This window comes from Schistocerca serialis, chromosome 3 (genome assembly GCF_023864345.2).
Source record: "Schistocerca serialis cubense isolate TAMUIC-IGC-003099 chromosome 3, iqSchSeri2.2, whole genome shotgun sequence".
NCBI lineage: Eukaryota > Metazoa > Arthropoda > Insecta > Orthoptera > Acrididae > Schistocerca > Schistocerca serialis.
The window spans coordinates 817,592,948-817,614,366 of record NC_064640.1 but is presented as its reverse complement, the minus strand read 5'-3'; the positions used below and the strand labels follow the sequence as shown (position 1 = coordinate 817,614,366).

At 41.3% G+C, this 21,419-nt stretch overlaps 1 protein-coding gene across 2 annotated transcripts in view; it reads right to left on the bottom strand.

The window, feature by feature from the left end:
- The window catches only part of LOC126470702 (heat shock 70 kDa protein 14-like), a 204,126-nt gene extending 185,203 nt beyond the window's left edge, over window positions 1–18,923 (bottom strand). For both annotated transcript variants that reach the window (XM_050098703.1, XM_050098704.1), the window contains exons 1-3: window positions 18,733–18,923; window positions 18,491–18,571; window positions 18,111–18,345 (exon numbers count right to left, since the gene is read on the bottom strand). In XM_050098703.1, the coding sequence (XP_049954660.1) occupies window positions 18,111–18,345; window positions 18,491–18,571; window positions 18,733–18,792 (376 nt within the window). In that variant the 5' untranslated portion in view covers window positions 18,793–18,923. The remainder of the gene's footprint in view (window positions 1–18,110; window positions 18,346–18,490; window positions 18,572–18,732) is intronic.
- Between the last annotated feature and the right edge of the window lie 2,496 nt (window positions 18,924–21,419).

The window sequence follows — 21,419 nt, the reverse complement described above, 5'->3', positions numbered from 1 at the left end:
GAAGACTCTTGACAAGACTAGTACAAAACGCTCCGATCGCAAGACGTAAACCCCGATGTTGTATGGAGTTGAGGCGGCGTAAGATGGACGGCCGTGCAAAGGAGTATACGAAGCTCCCATAATCCAGCTTGGAGTGGATGATCGACCGATATAGGCGAAGTAGGACGGTTCGATCCGCTCCCCATGACATACCACTGAGAACACGGAGGACATGTAGAGAACGGGTACAACGGGCAGCCAAATATGACACATGTGGAGACCAGCTAAGTTTCCTGTCAAATGTAAGACCTAAAAATTTTGTTGCCTCCACGAATGGGAGAGCAACAGGACCGAGTCGTAAGGACGGTGGGAGAAATTCTTTGTAGCGCCAGAAGTTAATACAGACCGTCTTCTCGGCAGAAAAACAGAAGCCATTGGCGACACTCCAGGAGTAAAGATGGTCAAGAGAACGCTGAAGACAGCGCTCCAGGAAACATGTACGCTGCGCGCTGCAATAGATGGTAAAATCGTCCACGAAAAGAGAGCCTGATACATCAGCTGGGAGGCAATCCATTATTGGATTGATCGCTATGGCGAAGAGAGCGACGCTCAAAACTGAGCCTTGTGGCACCCCATTCTCCTGGCGAAAGGTGTCTGACAGGACAGAACCCACACGTACCCTGAACTGTCGATCCATTAAAACGGAACGAATAATAAGTGGGAGGCGACCGCGAAGGCCCCATGTATGAATGGTGCGAAGAATGCCCGCCCTCCAACAGGTGTCGTAAGCCCTCTCCAAATCAAAGAACACAGCCGCGGTCGGGTGCTACCGCAAGAAGTTATTCATAATGAAGGTCGACAAGGTAACCAGATGGTCAACAGCAGAGCGGCGCCTACGAAATCCAAATTGTACATTGGTAAGTAGGCGTCGAGATTCGAGCATCCAAACCAAACGAGAGTTAACCATTCGCTCCATCCCCTTACACACACAGCTGGTAAGCGAGATGGGTCGATAACTGGAAGGCAAGTGCTTGTCCTTCCCCGGCTTAGGAATCGGTACAACAATAGACTCGCGCCAGCATGCGGGAACATGTCCCTCAATCCAGACGCGATTATAAGTATGAAGAAGGAAACCTTTACCCGCAGGAGAAAGGTTCTTCAGCATCTGAATATGAATAGAATCAGGCCCTGGAGTGGAGAACCGTGACCGGGCAAGTGCATTTACGAGTTCCCGCATGGTGAATGGGGCATTATAACTTACACGATTCGAGGAGCGGAAGTTAGGTGGCCTAGCCTCCTCTGCCTGTTTTCGGGGGAGGAAGGCAGGGTGGTAATGAGCGGAGCTCGAAACCTCTGCGAAAAAGCGGCCAAAGGCATTGGAGACATCCTCAGGGGCCTCAAGGACGTCATTCGCGACCATCAAGCCAAAAACTGGTGAGTGGACCTTAGTGCCAGATAGCCGGCGCAGGCTACCCCAGACAACAGAAGAAGGAGTAAAACTGTTGAAGGTGCTTGTGAAAGCAGCCCAGCTGGCTTTCTTTAATAATATGACGACACTGCGCACGTAATCGTTTATAATTGATACAATTCGCCACTGTAGGGTGGTGTTTAAAGGTGCATAAAGCACGTCGACAAGCACATAAAGCGTCCCTACATGCTGTGGTCCACCAGGGGACCGGTACGCGACGTGGAGAAGAAGTATTGTGAGGGATGGAATATTCAGCAGCAGTGAGAATGACTTCCATGAGGTGTGCGACCTGACTATCGCAGCTTGTGAAGGTTTGATCCTGAAAGGTCGCCCTGGAAGAGAAGAGCCCCCAGTCTGCTTTGGAGATGTTCCAACTAGTTTAGCACGGAGAGGGGGTATGATGCAGGAGATGGATAACACACGGGAAGTGGTCGCTCGAATATGTATCAGAAAGTGCATACCACTCACACCGGCGTGCAAGTTGGGTAGTACATATAGAGAGGTCTAAATGGGAATAGGTGTGATATGTGTCTTAAAGAAAAGTAGGGGCGCCAGTATTGAGGCAGACAAGATTGAGCTGGTTGAAAAGGTCTGCTAACAGAGAGCCCCTCGGGCAGGATGCTGGAGAGCCCCAAAGGGGATGGTGGGCATTGAAGTCTCCAGTCAACAAAAATGGTGCAGATAACTGAGCAATAATTTGCATCATGTCTGCCCTGGTAACGGAAGACGACGATGGAGTGTAAACGGTACAAATGGAACATGTAAAAGTGGGGAGAGTAATTCGGATGGCAACTGCCTGCAAGCCGGTGTGCAATGTGATGGGATCGTAGTAAATATCATCCCGGACCAGCAACATAACCCCTCCATGAGCCGGAATACCTACCACAGGGTGTAGGTCAAAACGCACAGAGGTGTAGTGTGCCAAGGCAATTTGATCGCATGGGTGTAGCTTCGTTTCCTGGAGGGCTATGACGAGCGGACAGTGCAAGCGGAGCAGCAACTTTAAGTCCTCTTGGTTCGAGCGAATGCTGCAAATATTCCAGTGAATAAGTGCCATCGTGAGAAGAAAAGGAAGATGAAAGAAGGGGTCACCTCGAAGGCCGCTGAGGGCCTGGCTTCGAGCGAGCTCTGCCGCCGCTATCAGTAGGCGGACAGTCATCGTCCATTGGTTCTATAGGTTCATCGGCCATCTTGTTAAGATGGCCGGGAGGGGGAGCTTTCTCTGCAGGTGAACAGCCAGATGTTCGGCTACCAGCGGTGCGGCCAAGCAAAAGGGATGACGGCCTGGGGCGGCATCGGCTGGGTGGCGCAGGAGAAGAAATGTGCCGTGGCAGAGAAGGAGAACTGTGCTTCCTATGAGCCTTCTTGGAAGGTCGTTTAGTTGAAGTACTGGTCGATGGCTTGGAGTTCGAGGTACGTAGGAAGTCTGCACGGGACGGTTCCTTCTTGAAGGCCCATGCATCTGACTTCTGGGTCTTCGTCTTGGCAGAAGCTGATGAAGGTGCTTGTGTCTGAGGGGTGACGGGAGGAAGAGGAGACATCGACCGCGCGATCTTAGCACTGGCCGAACGGACAACCGTGGTGCTGAAGGTCAGATCGCATGCCTGTGTCGCCACCTCCCTGGTAGTCTGAGGACAGGCAAGGACAGTACTGTATCTCCCCGCTGGGAGCAGCGTGGGCTTCCTACTAGCAAATAGCTTGCGAGCAGCCGAGGTGGACACTTTATCTTTGACCCGAATTTCTTGGATACAGCGTTCTTCCTTGTAGATGGGACAGTTGCGGGAGGACACTGCATGGTCACCATGACAGTTCACACAACGAGGAGACGGAGGTGGACAGTCACCCTCATGGACATCCCAGCCACAAGTGACACATTTAGCCGCATTGGAACAAGACTGGCGAGTGTGATTAAAATGCTGACACTGGTAGCAGCGCGTAGGCGTCAGGACATAGGGGCGAACAGAAATAACCTCGTAGCCCGCTTTGATGTGCGACAGCAGCTGAACACTATCAAAGGTCAAGAAAAGTGTCCGGGTTGGTACAAGGTCATTGTTGACTTTTTTCATGACCCTACGGACAGCCGTTACGCCCTGCTCAGCGAGGAAAGACTGAATCTCCTCGTCAGTCAATCCGTCGAGTGATCTAGTATATACAACACCAAGAGACGAATTCAAAGTGCGGTGAGCCTCCACCCGGACAGGGAACGTGTACGGGAGTGTGGCCCGAAGCAGTTTTTGTGCCTGAAAGGCGCTCTCAGTTTCCAGTAACAAGGTACCATTACGCAACCTGGTACAACACTTGACCGATCCGGCTATGGCATCTACGCCCTTCTGGATAACGAAAGGGTTGACAGAGGAAAAATTCTTTCCGTCCTCAGATCGAGAAACTACCACGAATTGTGGGGCAGGCGGTAGTACTTTTGTCACTGGTGGCTGGTCAAGTTTCCGTTCGTGGGCAGAAGTCGAGAGAGAAGAAGAAGAGAAATCCATTGCGGAGGAATCCCCCATGATTGCCAGCGTCTCCGATGGCACGCTCCTTCCTTGTGGGGACCCTCTCAGAGGGCACTCCCGCCTTAAGTGAATATTTACACCTCAGGTCACACCTCCCGAGAAACAGACGGAGGGACCAATCGGCATGGTCAGAAGGTATCAGCTCAGGCAATCACCCCTCCCTGGGCCTGGCCTTTACCAGGGGGTACGTGCGTGCCTTACTTGTCTACCCAGGGCGGGGAATTACGCGTTACCCCGTCACCAGCTACGCGTGCGAACGCGTGGGTCGGCCTTCAGGCGCGCACAGGGAGGAAGGAAGAAGAGGAAAAAGAAGAGAGAGAGGGAGAGAGAGGACAGACTGTCTCAAACCCTGAGACGGAGACCGAAGAAGGCAAGGAGAAGAAGGCAAGGAGAAGAAGGCAAGGAGAAGAAGGCAAGGAGAAGAAGGCAAGGAGAAGAAGGCAAGGAGAAGAAGGCAAGGAGAAGAAGGCAAGGAGAAGAAGGCAAGGGAAAGAGTAAGGAAGACAGTGAGATGGAGAAGAACAAAGAAAGGAACCAACAATGGAAGGAAGAAACGAGAAGAAGTGAAAAACCAAAATGACCACAAATATAGGTCGTGGAACCATCCGTCTCAGGACACAGGCGCTAACTACCCCCTTGAAGGGGAGGGACTCCTTTTAGTCGCCTCTTACGACAGGCAGGAATACCTCGGGCCTATTCTAACCCCCGGACCCGCAGGGGGGCACACACCAAGTTGTGTGCATTGATAGTGAGAAGTCAAATTTGTTTTATGTTAGGCCTGGAGTGCTACAAGGATCGGTGTTCAGACCTTTATTGTTTTTATTACTAATCCGTGTTTATTTATAAATTCTCACATGACAACATCAGCAACATTGACAGGATATGCCAGTTGCTATTATAGCCGACCAACAGGCTACAACAGGGAAGCTGACAAGCTCGCACACTAACGCACAAAGAAACCGCCAACACCGCCCTACACTGTTAATCCAATATACAACCTATCAAGACACTAAATGATGATGAACCTAACTGTTACTGGTATGCTGACACTGACCGAGAAGATGCAGCCGCCGAGAAACACCACTGCACAACATCAAAGGCATCTGCCTGCAAGATACCCACTAGAATCAAAATCTAGCCTTGCGTGACCTGTTGCAGACAGCAAGAAAACTGCTACTGCTCGTAAAATCTGACCCAACTATCACACAGGTTTCTTTCCCTTGGCTCTTGCCTTGGCACTTTTTTCCCTTTTGCCCTTCAAATCGCTACCTTTCGATCAACTTTCGACTCAATCTATCCCCAGATGAGCGGATATGATTGGTTAATCATAACCAGACATATGCAAACATCGCAGTACCTACAAGGCCAACACAAAACGTCTTTGCATATTGGTTAGTTTTCACTGAGTGAGGCCTCGCAGGACGTGGGTTGTTGTTGTTGTTGTTGTGGTCTTCAGTCCTGAGACTGGTTTGATGCAGCTCTCCATGCTACTCTATCCTGTGCAAGCTTCTTCATCTCCCAGTATCTACTGCAACCTACATCCTTCTGAATCTGCTTAGTGTATTCATCTCTTGGTCTCCCTCTACGATTTTTACCCTCCACGCTGCCCTCCAATACTAAATTGGTGATCCCTTGATGCCTCAGAACATGTCCTACCAACCGATCCCTTCTTCTGGTCAAGTTGTGCCACAAACTTCTCTTCTCCCCAATCCTATTCAATACTTCCTCATTAGTTATGTGATCTACCCATCTAATCTTCAGCATTCTTCTGTAGCACCACATTTCGAAAGCTTCTATTCTCTTCTTGTCCAAACTATTTATCGTCCATGTTTCACTTCCATACATGGCTACACTCCATACGAATACTTTCAGAAATGACTTCCTGACACTTAAATCTATACTGGATGTTAACAAATTTCTCTTCTTCAGAAACGCTCTCCTTGCCATTGCCAGCCTACATTTTATATCCTCTCTACTTCGACCATCATCAGTTATTTTGCTCCCCAAATAGCAAAACTCCTTTACTACTTTAAGTGCCTCATTTCCTAATCTAATTCCCTCAGCATCACCCGACTTAATTAGACTACATTCCATTATCCTTGTTTTGCTTTTGTTGATGTTCATCTTATATCCTCCTTTCAAGACACTGTCCATTCCATTCAACTGCTCTTCCAAGTCCTTTGCTGTCTCTGACAGAATTACAATGTCATCGGCGAACCTCGAAGTTTTTATTTCTTCTCCATGAATTTTAATACCTACTCCGAATTTTTCTTTCGTTTCCTTTACTGCTTGCTCAATATACAGATTGAACAACATCGGGGAGAGGCTACAACCCTGTCTTACTCCCTTCCCAACCACTGCTTCCCTTTCATGTCCCTCGACTCTTATAACTGCCATCTGGTTTCTGTACAAATTGTAAATAGCCTTTCGCTCCCTGTATTTTACCCCTGTCACCTTTAGAATTTGAAAGAGAGTATTCCAGTCAACATTGTCAAAAGCTTTCTCTAAGTCTACAAATGCTAGAAACGTAGGTTTGCCTTTCCTTAATCTTTCTTCTAAGATAAGTCGTAAGGTCAGTATTGCCTCACGTGTTCCAGTGTTTCTGCGGAATCCAAACTGATCTTCCCGGAGGTTGGCTTCTACTAGTTTTTCCATTCGTCTGTAAAGAATTCGTGTTAGTATTTTGCAGCTGTGACTTATTAAGCTGATAGTTCGGTAATTTTCACATCTGTCAACACCTGCTTTCTTTGGGATTGGAATTATTATATTCTTCTTGAAGTCTGAGGGTATTTCGCCTGTTTCATACATCTTGCTCACCAGATGGTAGAGTTTTGTCAGGACTGGCTCTCCCACGGCCGTCAGTAGTTCCAATGGAGTATTGTCTACTCCGGGGGCCTTGTTTCGACTCAGGTCTTTCAGTGCTCTGTCAAACTCTTCACGCAGTATCATATCTCCCATTTCATCTTCATCTACATCCTCTTCCATTTCCATAATATTGTCCTCAAGTACATCGCCCTTGTATAGACCCTCTATATAGTCCTTCCACCTTTCTGCTTTCCCTTCTTTGCTTAGAACTGGGTTTCCATCTGAGCTCTTGATATTCATACAAGTCGTTCTCTTATCTCCAAAGGTCTCTTTAATTTTCCTGTAGGCGGTATCTATCTTACCCCTAGTGAGATAGGCCTCTACATCCTTACATTTGTCCTCTAGCCATCCCTGCTTAGCCATTTTGCACTTCCTGTCGATCTCATTTTTGAGACGTGTGTATTCCTTTTTGCCTGTTTCACTTACTGCATTTTTATATTTTCTCCTTTCATCAATTAAATTCAATATTTCTTCTGTTACCCAAGGATTTCTACTAGCCCTCGTCTTTTTACCTACTTGATCCTCTGCTGCCTTCACTACTTCATCCCTCAAAGCTACCCATTCTTCTTCTAGTATTTATTTCCCCCATTCCTGTCAATTGCTCCCTTATGCTCTCCCTGAATCTCTGTACAACCTCTGGTTCTTTTAGTTTATCCAGGTCCCATCTCCTTAAATTCCCACCTTTTTGCAGTTTCTTCAGTTTTAATCTACAGGTCATAACCAATAGATTGTGGTCAGAGTCCACATCTGCCCCTGGAAATGTCTTACAATTTAAAACCTGGTTCCTAAATCTCTGTCTTACCATTATATAATCTATCTGATACCTTTTAGTATCTCCAGGGTTCTTCCATGTATACAACCTTCTTTCATGATTCTTAAACCAAGTGTTAGTTATGATTATGTTGTGCTCTGTGCAAAATTCGACCAGGCGGCTTCCTCTTTCATTTCTGTCCCCCAATCCATATTCACCTACTATGTTTCCTTCTCTCCCTTTTCCTACACTCGAATTCCAGTCACCCATGACTATTAAATTTTCGTCTCCCTTCACAATCTGAATAATTTCTTTTATTTCATCATACATTTCTTCAATTTCTTCGTCATCTGCAGAGCTAGTTGGCATATAAACTTGTACTACTGTAGTAGGCGTGGGCTTCGTATCTATCTTGGCCACAATAATGCGTTCACTATGCTGTTTGTAGTAGCTTACCCGCATTCCTATTTTCCTATTCATTATTAAACCTACTCCTGCATTACCCCTATTTGATTTTGTGTTTATAACCCTGTAGTCACCTGACCAGAAGTCTTGTTCCTCCTGCCACCGAACTTCACTAATTCCCACTATATCTAACTTCAACCTATCCATTTCCCTTTTTAAATTTTCTAACCTACCTGCCCGATTAAGGGATCTGACATTCCACGCTCCGATCCGTAGAACACCAGTTTTCTTTCTCCTGATAACGACATCCTCTTGAGTAGTCCCCGCCCGGAGATCCGAATGGGGGACTATTTTACCTCCGGAATATTTTACCCAAGAGGACGCCATCATCATGTAATCATACAGTAAAGCTGCATGCCCTCGGGAAAAATTACGGCTGTAGTTTCCCCTTGCTTTCAGCCGTTCGCAGTACCAGCACAGCAAGGCCGTTTTGGTTATTGTTACAAGGCCAGATCAGTCAATCATCCAGACTGTTGCCCTTGCAACTACTGAAAAGGCTGCTGCCCCTCTTCAGGAACCACACGTTTGTCTGGCCTCTCAACAGATACCCCTCCGTTGTGGTTGCACCTACGGTACGGCTATCTGTATCGCTGAGGCACGCAAGCCTCCCCACCAACGGCAAGGTCCATGGTTCATGGGGGGGAGGACGTGGGTACTGCGATGTTTTCTTACTAAATGAAAGTAAAATACACATACTTAATTTTAGCCTCTAAGAGATTCCTAACCATCATGAATTAAAAACTACTAAACTTTTAGGTGTTCTTACTGACAATAAATTGGCCTGGAAACCACATATTAAAAATATATTTTCTAGACTTTTCAAGAGTTATTTATTTAACTACAAATTTATATCTAAAAACACAGATGATGTGACTTACCGAACGAAAGTGCTGGCAGGTCGATAGACACACAAACAAACACAAACATACACATGAAATTCAAGCTTTCGCAACAAACTGTTGCCTCATCAGGAAAGAGGGAAGGAGAGGGAAAGACGAAAGGATGTGGCTTTTAAGGGAGAGGGTAAGGAGTCATTCCAATCCTGGGAGCGGAAAGACTTACCTTATGGGGAAGAAATGGGTATACACTTGCGCACACACACACACATATCCATCTGCACATACACAGACATGTCTGCTGTGTCTGTGTATGTACAGATGGGTGGGTGTGTGCGTGCGCGCGCGCGAGTTTATACCCCTTTTTTCCCCCTAAGGTAAGTCTTTCTGCTCCCGGGATTTGAATGACTCCTTACCCTCTCCCTTAAAACCTACATCCTTTCATCTTTCCATCTCCTTCCCTCTTTCCTGATGAGGCAACAGTTTGTTGTGAAAGCTTTAATTTCATGTGTATGTTTGTGTGTCTATCGACCTGCCAGCACTTTCATTTGGAAAGTCACATCATCTGTGTTTTTAGATATATTTTTCCCACGTGGAATGTTTCCCTCTATTATATTCATAACCTCAAATTTAAAAAGATATGTTCCAAATAACTATGCAAGATCACAAAATTTTGCTTTCTTCCAATGTATCATATCATACGGAATTTTTTCATGGGGTAGCAGTTGTTAAGCAAATGACATTTTATTGTTGCAGAAGAAAGTAATAAGAATAATGACAGATTCTGATAAAACAGAACATTGTAAACTTCAGTTCATTAAACTGGAACATCTGACAACAGTAAACTTATTCATCTATAATGTTTTATTCTATGTTAGAAACAACATTTCTAATTTCACACTGAGAACTGATGTACATAGTTTTGACACTAGAAACAGCACACATGTAGACATACCATACCACACATCATCTAAATCACGTAACTCCTACCTAGCCTTTGGATTAAGGATGTTTAATAGGCCAAGGGTAGATTTTACAGAATTGCCTATAAATATTTTTAAAGCTAAATTGTATAAGCGGGTCGACGGAAGCGTTCGATCCCACCCGTCGGCTTTGACTCTTGACGTAAGGCTGTTGTGGTGTGTGATGTCACCACGGCGCAGAGTTTAGTTTGTGAGAATGGGGTGTTTGTAGGTGTTGTTTTGATGTGATCGGTGGTGGTCTCCAGTGGTGTATTTGTATGTTAGGTGATGTTTTTGGTTTAGTGTGTGTGTGTGGCGTGTTTATAGGTGGCGTATTGTTGCGGTCGGTGGTTCTCTCTGTTGGTGTGTTTATGGGTAGCGTGTTATGTGGCATATGGGGTTCACTTGTGTGGTAGCATTGCATGTGTGTAGTATCAGTGGTGACTGTGCCTTCAGTGGAATATATTTCAATGAATTAATGATTTTGGTCTTGTTATGTTGACATTACTGTAGTTTCTTTTCTGTTCATGTGTAAATTTTGCTAAATTTCTTTGCTTATGTCTTTGGTAGGTATGGATATGACTGACAAGGTCAACAGTTTTTGGTTGTCTGCGATGCTGGGGGACAGTGCGTTGTCTCTAATAGAATTTCTTGAGCAATGCGGGCTGTTGGCTGAAGTCGTGAAGTGTTTCAGTGTGTCGTGAAGCAATGAGACTTACTAAAGTTTTGGCGTCTCTGACCAGGGATGGCTATATGTGGATGTGTCGTAAGGATAACAGGTCAAGGGAAGTGTTTGATTGCAATTTTGATTTCCTAGTGTGTGTGTGAGTGTGTGTGTGTGTGTGTGTGTGTGTGTGTGTGTGTGTGTGTTTTTGTGTGGTAGGATTAGGTGTGGTGGTGGTGAAATTTCTGAGATTTATAGTGTGGTAGCAGTTGTTTCTGTCGACCAAGGGAAGTGATCGATTCCAGTGGATTTTGTGTGTAGTGGAAGTTGTGGGGTCTTGTCATTTTAGAGTTTTTTGTTGTTTGGGTTAGTGGCGTGTGTTTATATTTAATTGTCCCCACCCAAAAACCCCCAATTTCCTACACTTGTCCCATTAGTTTGATTAAGTGTTTCGTGGAAGGTGTGTGTGTGTGTGTGTGTGTGTTTTTCGATGTATTTTCATGTTTGTTATGTTTACGTAATGAAGTCATAGGCGCCATATTGGAGTCATTGTGGACGGTCGTTTCCGCCATACTTGTGACGTCATGGGTCAAAGCAGACGGGTGGAATCAGACGCTTCTGTATAAGCTACTAGTAAACAACCTCTTTACCCAGTTGACAAATGTATTGGAAATGAAAATGCTGCTCTCTAACATATAATTTCTAGTTTTACCTATTTCATGTAAACTAAATTACATTGATATAGTAGTTCATATAGAAATGTACGCTTATGACTGTCTATTGCTGTAAGAGCTGAATGATAATAAATTATTATTATCACTATTGTTACTATTATTATTGTTATTATTTCTTTCTTTCTTTTCTCAGACGTTATGTCTGGTCAAAAATGGAAAGTGACGCGGACCTTCATCAAGCGTGGCTTCCTTTTAACTGTGTGGTATATGTTATATTGCATTTAGGAACTTTCGGGTAATTGAACATGTATCAATAATTATGGATTTCTGTAGTTGTATATACAAGTCTGGATGTAGCTGTATTGCATTGATGTACTGGTGGATATTGTGTGGTATGACTCCTGTAGTTGATAGTATAATTGGTATAATGTCAACTTAATCCTGGTGCCACATGTCCTTGACTTCCTCAGCCAGTTGGATGTATTTTTCAACTTTTTCTCCGGTTTTCTTTTGTATATTTGTTGTATTGGGTATGGATATTTCAATTAGTTGTGTTAATTTCTTCTTTTAGTGGTGAGTATGATGTCAGGTTTGTTATGTGTTGTTGTTTTGTCTGTTATAATGGTTCTGTTCCAGTATAATTTGTATTCATCATTCTCCAGTACATTTTGTGGTGCATACTTGTATGTGGGAACGTGTTGTTTTATAAGTTTATGTTGTAAGGCAAGCTGTTGATGTATTATTTTTGCTACATTGTCATGTCTTCTGGGGTATTCTGTATTTGCTAGTATTTTACATCCGCTTGTGATGTGATCTACTGTTTCTATTTGTTGTTTGCAAAGTCTGCATTTATTTGTTGTGGTATTGGGATCTTTAATAATATGCTTGCTGTAATATTTGGTGTTTATTGTTTGATCCTGTATTGCAATCATGAATCCTTCCATCTCACTGTATATATTGCCTTTTCTTAGCCATGTGTTGGATGTGTCTTGATAGATGTGTGGCTGCGTTAGATGATACGGGTGCTTGCCATGTAGTATTTTCTTTTTCCAATTTACTTTCTTCGTATCTGTTGATGTTATGTGATCTAAAGGGTTGTAGAAGTGGTTATGAAATTGCAGTGGTGTAGCCGATGTATTTATACGAGTGATCGCTTTGTGTATTTTGCTAGTTTCTGCTCGTTCTAGAAAGAATTTTCTTAAATTGTCTACCTGTCCATAATGTAGGTTTTTTATATCGATAAATCCCCTTCCTCCTTCCTTTCTGCTTAATGTGAATCTTTCAGTTGCTGAATGTATGTGATGTTGGTTGGTTGGTTGGTTTTGGGGAAGGAGACCAGACAGCGTGGTCATCGGTCTCATCCGATTAGGGAAGGATGGGGAAGGAAGTCGGCCGTGCCCTTTCAGAGGAACCATCCCGGCATTTACCTGGAGCGATTTAGGGAAATCACGGAAAACCTAAATCAGGATGGCCGGACGCGGGATTGAACCGTCGTCCTCCCGAATGCGAGTCCTGTATGTGATGTATTCTATATTTGTGGCATTATGATCGTGTAAGTGTATTGAGTGCTTCTAGGTCTGTGTTACTCCATTTCACTACTCCAAATGAGTAGGTAAATATTGGTATAGCATAATTATTTATAGCTTTTGTCTTGTTTCTTGCTGTCAATTCTGTTTTCAGTATTTTTGTTAGTCTTTGTCTATATTGTTCTTTTAGTTCTCCTTTAATATTTGTATTATCTATTCCTATTTTTGTCTGTATCCTAGATATTTATAGGCATCTGTTTTTTCCATCACTTCTATGCAGTCGCTGTGGTTATCCAATATGTAATCTTCTTGTTTAGTGTGTTTTCCCTTGACAATGCTATTTTTCTTACATTAGTCTGTTCCAAAAGCCATATTTATATCATTGCTGAATACTTCTGTTATCTTTAGTAATTGGTTGAGTTGTTGATTTGTTGCTGCCAGTAGTTTTAGATCATCCATGTATAGCAAATGTGTGATTTTGTGTGGGTATGTTCCAGTAATATTGTATCCATAATTTGTATTATTTAGCATGTTGGATAGTGGGTTCAGAGCAAGGCAGAACCAGAAAGGACTTAATGAGTCTCCTTGGTATATTCCACGCTTAATCTTTATTGGCTGTGATGTGATATTATTTGAATTTGTTTGGATATTAAGTGTGGTTTTCCAATTTTTCATTACTATGTTTAGGAACTGTATCAATTTAGGATCTACTTTGTATATTTCCAATATTTGTAGTAACCATGACTGGGGTACACTATCAGAGGCTTTTTGGTAATCAATGTATGCGGAGTGTAGCGACCTTTGTTTAGTTTTAGCTTGATATGTCACCTCTGCATCTATTATCAGTTGCTCTTTACATCCTCGTGCTCCTTTGCAACAGCCTTTTTGTTCTTCATTTATAATTTTGTTCTGTGTTGTATGTGTCATTAATTTCTGTGTAATGACTGAAATTAATATTTTGTATATTGTTGGTAGGCATGTTATGGGGCGATATTTACCTGGGTTTGCTGTGTCTGCTTGATCTTTAGGTTTCAGATAAGCTATTCCATGTGCAAGTGTATCAGGGAATGTGTATGGGTCTGCAATATAACTGTTAAATAATTTAGTTAGATGTGAATGTGTTGAGGTGAACTTCTTTAGCCAGAAATTTGCTATTTTATCTTTTCCAGGGGCTTTCCAATTGTGAGTAGAATTAATTGCTTGGGTGACTTCATGTTGCAAAATTATCACTTCAGGCATTTGTGGTATCATCTTGTATGTGTCTGTTTCTGCTTGTATCCACCGTGCATGCCTGTTATGTTGTACCAGGTTTGACCATATGTTGCTCCAGAAGTGTTCCATGTCTGTTATGTTTGGTGGATTGTCTGTTTTAATGTGTGTGTTTATTGTCTGGTAAAATTTCTTTTGGTTTGTGTTGAATGTTTGGTTTTGTTTCCTTCTATTTTCACTTTTTTTGTATCTCCTAATTCGTTTGGCCAATGCTTGTAATTTCTGCTTCTTTTCATCTAATTGCTCTATCGCTTCTTGTTGTGAGATTTTACCTAACCTTTTTCGCTTTTTTTCTGACATTTCATTTCTTATAAATTGTGTTAGCTGTCCGATGTCTTTTCTCAGTTTTTCTATTCTGATCTGTAGCCTGTGTTGCCATGCTGGTTTTGTGGGTTTCTTCTGTGTGTTGGTTGGTTCTGATCTCTGCCTAGTGTGTATATTTAGTGTAGTGAGTGCTCCTATATAAACCAGTAGTTTTAACTCTTCCATAGTTGTGTTTTCATTTATTTTGCTGTATATGATTGTGTTGATAGTTTTTATTGTTGTTTCGACTTGTGGGTTATTTGGTGGTCTATGCAAGAATGGTCTAATGTCTGTATTTGTGTCTTTGTATTCTATATATGTCAGCTGAATTTTTTCTTCTATATCTAACATGTGTGTCACTTCGTGTTCTATTTGTGCTTGTTCTGGTGGCTGTCTTAAGATTTAGTTTTCCTCTGATTGTTTAATTGATGCGTGTTGTCCTTTGTTTGTTTGCTCTGGGATGTTTGAGTCCAGTACTGTATTTTCTTCTTCTTCTGATTGCACATTATTTTGTTCCAGTATTTGTTGTACTTGTTGTTTGATGTTTTCTAATTCTGACTGGGGTATCCTGTTATTTTTTATTATTACACCGATCTGATCAGCTAGTCGTCGTTCTGTTAAAAATTTTAATTCTGGGCATCTGATTATAAATGTTGTGTATACTTGTGATCTGTATCCAGTTGTGTTGGTTCCTAGGTTTGTTGCCTGGTAATAACAGAGCATGAGGTGTCGATTAACTTCATCTGACCATCTCATCCTCTGTTTTTGTTTTCCTTCTAGGGTGGTTGCAGGAAGCATATCCTGCAAAACACCTCTATTTGGATTTGAATCATTTTCCAGTTGGCTAGCAGTGTCATTACCATTGTGGGCGGGCATAGGGTTCAAGCGTCATCCCCGACCATGACGACGCTTGTCCGAGGCTTCTTTAGTTCTGTCCTGAACCAACTAATCACACTAAAAGGGGGGTTAGCCCTATTAATGGTTATTCCTTTTTCATCGCCTTTTACGACTGGCAGAACATACCGGAGGCCTATTCTTTTCCCGGGCCTCCACGGGATTTTTTATTATTATTTCACTGTTAGTTGTCTTTTCAGTGTAAAGAATTACAATAGATAACTTTAGTGCACAAATGAGGTGATATATTTTTATTCTGTTACTGTAAATTAAAAACAAACTTCAGTGAAAAGTAAGAAAAGCAGCAAGCAATAATGAGAGACGTTAAGAACTTTGAATATATACCAGTATATGCTGATATAAAACCTCCACAAAGAAAAATTTCATAAAAAAAATAAAAAAATCAAATACAAAGATGGAAACTGCATTTTTAAAACACACACACCTTGCATATAACTGTTTTCCTTGATATCTTGATGCAAAAATGAAATGAGTTCACTTAAAGGTGAGAGATATGATTTTTCTCCAAAGCACTTATTGTCATGTTTATAAAACTGTGCACCATGTCTTTGTAATGATAGGACATCTGCCTTAGACGTCACAATGGCAAAGGGTAGCCAAACAGCATCATTCCAACTGGACCATGAAAGGAATTGTGAATCTGTAGGGGGCATATAGTTAATCTCAACATCTTTAAATTCACGTGATTGGTGGAAAATGTGTCTTGTGTACCAGATTTTGTAGAATTTGAAAGCCACATTCTGCTCAACTTGCAATCATTCCCAAAAAGCATTTTCACGAGTTTCCATAGCAACAGTGCTCCCATTTGCATTCATTGGAAGTCTCTTCATTAGAAAGGTGATAGTAGCAATGACTAGAAATGCTTGTTTCAATTGGGTTTCTGAAACTGTCACTGTGCTGTACTTGTATTTCAAGAAACCTTCATGCAATTTTATGTGAATCTTCTTGTTATGAACCATGGTGGAAGGAGTCTTTAATTCCTTGCACAAAGTCTTGAAATATTATCATTTTCGTAAGATATCACTACTTCTTCTCTGACAATTCCAGGTAACATCTTTTGACCACTCCTGCATTCTGGAGCAGCAATTAAACCATGACTCTCTTTAATTGTTCTTTCTTTAAGTCCGATGTGCTCTAGGACACCAACAGTAGAAGTTACTCTGACAATACTCAATAAAGGTGGAGCAGATAATAAAAACTTGAAACTGTCCATTACGAGCTGTATTCTACATTTCTGAGTTAGGAGCTCCTTATATCGGAAAATTGGTTGCATTGTTCACAGGGCACTCCAGACAATACAGGGTGCTAATATGCTCTGTTTCTTCACAGATCAAGTAACATTAAGGTTTCTCAGAACACAGGTACAGTATAGCAATGACATTTCCAGTAATATGATTGCACCACACATTACTACTCACTGCAATTAACACCTTTATAATAAAGAGACTTCCAACATATAAAAAAGGAGCAGTGTCGCAATGGGAGCTCATGAAATGGTTTGCAGAAAAGGTTGCAAGTCAGGCAGAACGTGGCTTTCAAATACAACAAAATCTGGCACACAGGACCCATTTCCCAGGCATCACATGAGTTTAAAGATGTTGAGATTAACTGCATGCCTACTGCTGATTTACAATTCCCTTCATGGCTAGCTTGGAATGATGCTGTTTGGGTCCCCTTATCCAATGCTGCTACATGTCAGGCATATTCCCATCATTACAAAGACACAGTGAGGAGTTGTATAAACATGACAACAAGTGCTTCGGAAAAAAATAATATCTCTCACATTTAAGTGAACTCATTTTGCTTCTGCATCAAGATGTCGAGGAAAACAGTTATATGCAAAGTGGAAGGGTTTTAAAGTTAGTTTCCTTCTTTATATTTGAATTTGTTTATCAAAACGTTCTTTGTAAAATTTTTATATCTGTACATATAAGTACATATTTAAAGTTATTACTGTGTCTCATTACTGCTTACACCATTTCTTATGTTTCATTTAACTTGTCATTTTAAGTTGCAGTGACAGAATATGGATGTATCACCTCATTTGTGCACCCACATTGTCCCTTAATTCTTTACACAGGAAAGACACTTAACAGAGAAATACAACATACACACTGAGAAAAATGATTCATAACTGTTTTCAGCTCTAAATTGTTTACAGTTCTGACCTACAGGTCAATTTTTCAAGGAATACACGTTTTTATTATTAATGCCCTGTATTCTTTGCAGATAAGATTGCTGACAGATATATAAACATTTCAGCAAAAAATCATATTGTGATTCAATTGTCTATGTACCCCACAGGACTTTGAAATTTGTCAAATTTGCCCTTTTTTGTGATGGAGTCATCTTTAAGTGAAGGTGAGAACTACTAATTTCAATGCCAAAAGCTTGTCATTGTTATTTATACTTAATGCTAGCACTAAAGAGTTATAGTGCGTACGATGAAGTCTGCATTTTTTCCCTCTGTGAAGTTATAATTTGTAAAAAATCACACATGTAAAGCACATCACGGAGAAAGAGCAATTCTCAACGTTATTCATAAAAAACAGAGATGTATCCTACTTTTTATGCAATATATCAACTTAATGACTCACACAGTACATGACTAAAATACTTGATGTCTGTAGGTCACCTCATTACTGAATAGCAAGTGTCTGAGAATACGAAAACCAGTTCCTGACTAATGACTGGGTACCCACCCATGAATCTTCAAACCTGAATTTATCAAAAATGGTAAGAGTTAGAACAGTGCTATTTGGCAGTTTTACTACTGAGACATGTGGACATCCATGTTCCAAATATGACTAAATTCTGAAATAGCCACATTTTCACCCCCTGTGAGATTACACGGAATGAACCATACTAGCTACTCGTAGGAATATGAGATCAGGGCGATACGCATAAAAACATTTCTACATACCAAACAGCTTTTTGTAAATGCACGTCATGGCTCCTTCTGGGGTATACACAGCAACCTTGTCTTCATCTCGGATTTCATATTTCAGGCCTCCTTCAGTCACTATTTTACATTTCACTGACTTGATATGATGCTCAAGTTCGTCGTCAGGAATACTGTCATTTAAGAGTTTCTTATTGCGAACGATTGTACATGTGGCATTTCTAACAAGAGCTGCCTTCGCTGGGAGTCCAACAGTCTGAAACACATTCGATCTCTTAAATTTTGATCACGAAGCGGAATTACGGAACAGTGGTAAACCAACTAAATTAAGAAGTAACAGGCAATTTCAGCTTAGAGGGCACTATTCAAATAAACTGCTGCTTAGTACAAAATTTCCTTACCTCTTCACCGTCTACAAACGCGACTATTGCAGGCATTATTCTGTTGCCACTGTCGTCGGCTATAATATCAACTTTCCCATCCTGAGAAACAAAACGTAAAACAATGTCAAAGTTACATTGATATGATCTTATTAGAACGTTTCTCACGAATACATTCGAGCTAGAAGAATAATCGTTCATGACTTCACTTCTGGCACATTAGAAGTTCTCAGTGAACAACAAATATGAAAAACATTACCAACCTTACAATACGCCAAGCAGGCCGAAGAATTCCCCACGTGAATGCCAAAAACACCAGCCATTTTGCTAGTCTTCGACGACAACAAACCGTACACGATGCGCAAACAACACACTACTGCCGCCAAAATACAAATATTCACGCGTCTTTGTTTTCCTCTGCATAGCGTTCAAAGAAGTATTCTGCTGTCAAAGACGTAATCAAGGATGTTAGAAGGGGAGATATGTCAGTCATAAAAATAAGAAATACGAAAATATTCAGTAATTGGCACGAATTTCATTTTTCCAGATGCCACTAGCGAAATAGCGCATTATTAAAGAAATAAAAATATCAATACTGAATTGTTAATTGAAAACATTTTCATAATAAACAAAAATGAAATTGTGATCCATATTATCTTTCGCGTTTCATGGTGTTTTTTCTGTGTAGCTTAAAAATCTGATATTTGTTAATTGCAATGAGCGCAATTTTCCATCAACTCGTTTAGTATAATTAATTGTGTAAAGGAACGTCTGTCGGTAATAACGCGGATAAGTCAAGGCTGTGCATAAATAAGCCAAAATCGTTTTGCCTATTTATTTGTTATCATCTCACCAAAATTAAAGAACAAAAGAGTGGGATCATGTAGAAATGTGTAATGAAATAAGTCGGATATTTCCATATATGACAGACTTAATTAGTATTTGCATTTGTAATGGGTGAATTTTTCCCTGTGAACTGTTGTGATACCTGCGTATTACGAACGCGAGATCATTTTACTTTGCGTTCGTCTTTAGTATCCGAAAGATTTCCAGCTCCTGCTGGGTGATAAATTAGTGTTGTAGAAGCTGTTTAAAGTCGTAGCAAACACCGCAGTACCTTGATCTCTGTTGTTAAACACTATTTGTATGTAATTTCGTCAGTGTCATTCCAACCCATCTTATCGTGCTTTAATAATTGAGACATGGATGTAAGAACATACTAGCAGTGCGGGACTGCATGAAACAAATACTGCACTGTATGACCATAACGAATGTTCCTGATGCGTTGCTACATTCTCTTTCCACCTTTAAAACTCTGCAGCAAAAGTTAAAAGTGTGTGAATCACATACACAGAAAGCTTATGTGGCACTGGCAACAATAAAATAATTTGGCTTCTACAGAACTTCAGCCTAAATTTGTATTGTCTCATGCATACGTATCTTTCACCTAGACAATGGTACCATATTCTTTAAGGTCTTCCTTTTTTTTCTAGTTGTGTTACAAAAAATGCCGCAACACTCCGGTCACAATTTTCAGTTTTTACGTTTTCTCGCAAGGAGTCAATTTCTTCCTAGGCTATTCGCCTAAATAATTCACTGAAAATACTTCACAACCCACGTTATCGCACTAACTACAGAAACTCAAAACTACTTTAGCACGATGACAACCCAAACTCAAATGAACACAATGTTACCCGTTAAACTGAGCACGTCTATTTTTACCAGCAGAGGGCACCAGCAAATATAACAACATGGAGCCTAGAAACACAACCAACTCAAAAACTCCACATCGTCGTGACGTCACACACCACAATACCATTACGTCACGGGTCAAAGCAGACGGGTGGAATCGGACGCTTCCGTTGATCCAGCCAGAAGGCATAAACAAAACAAAAAAAAACTTCTTTAGGTTGGCCATTGCCACTGCTTGTTTTGTCATTGCGCATTCAAGAACGTAATTATGAAATTAATTTCACTGACGAAAGTGCCAATGATAATGTGTGAGGTGGTGATGGTTGGTACAATTTTAACTAAAATCTATAATACAAGCGTAAATTTCCTATCCAATCCTTATAAAAGTATATTTATATATTCTGTGTGTGGTATATTTTGAGTTATTTAGTTTCAATGTCAAGTAGTAAGGGGTACCCTTTACTACTTGAAATTAGTACAGTTACTAAGCGCACCTCCTTCCGCATGGAAAGAAACCTGATAGTTTCATTATATTGCACTGATAAATGAAAATGGAAGTGGCACATATACACACTTTCATGTTATTCTATGGAAGTCTCTAGGAGACAACACATTTAAGTTAAGAAAGGTTCCTCTACACCCAGGATCACCTTGACTGCTGGCTGGTGACAGTCTGGGATAGGAAGGGAAAAGATTAATTGGAGGATGTGAAGTCATACTGCATATTAATGCAAGGGCCTACTAAATTAGTTTTCTGGTGGTAAGTCCATTGCTCTATATAGATTAGAATCACAAGTCTAGTAAATTTTAGTTTCAGTTTGCAGGCCTGTAATTTCCACATGGTTCTCATATACATCTACATCTACATCCATACTCCGCAAGCCATCTGACAGTGTATGGCAGAGATCGGTAGCTGTTCATCTCTTACCGAGATGATTGAACATAGAAAATGTGGCAGAAATCAGAGATGTTTAACTTGAAAGGATTGCTTTGTGTTGTTTACATAGAAAGATCCACTAATGTCCTTTTTCATTACATTCCTCACAGAATCAAGCAAATACTTCCCACCTTCCTCCCCTCATCTGATCTAATCCTCTGGAAACTGATTTACTTGAATGTCAAACATTGCTCACATTGAAGCTACCACTTTGGAAACAGCTGCTGACATTTCAGGTAATGTAATGTAATGTATTAAGTGCTCTAGGTTGCTGTATGTGTACCCATCCATGCAAAAGTAGATACATCCAAAAATAATTTA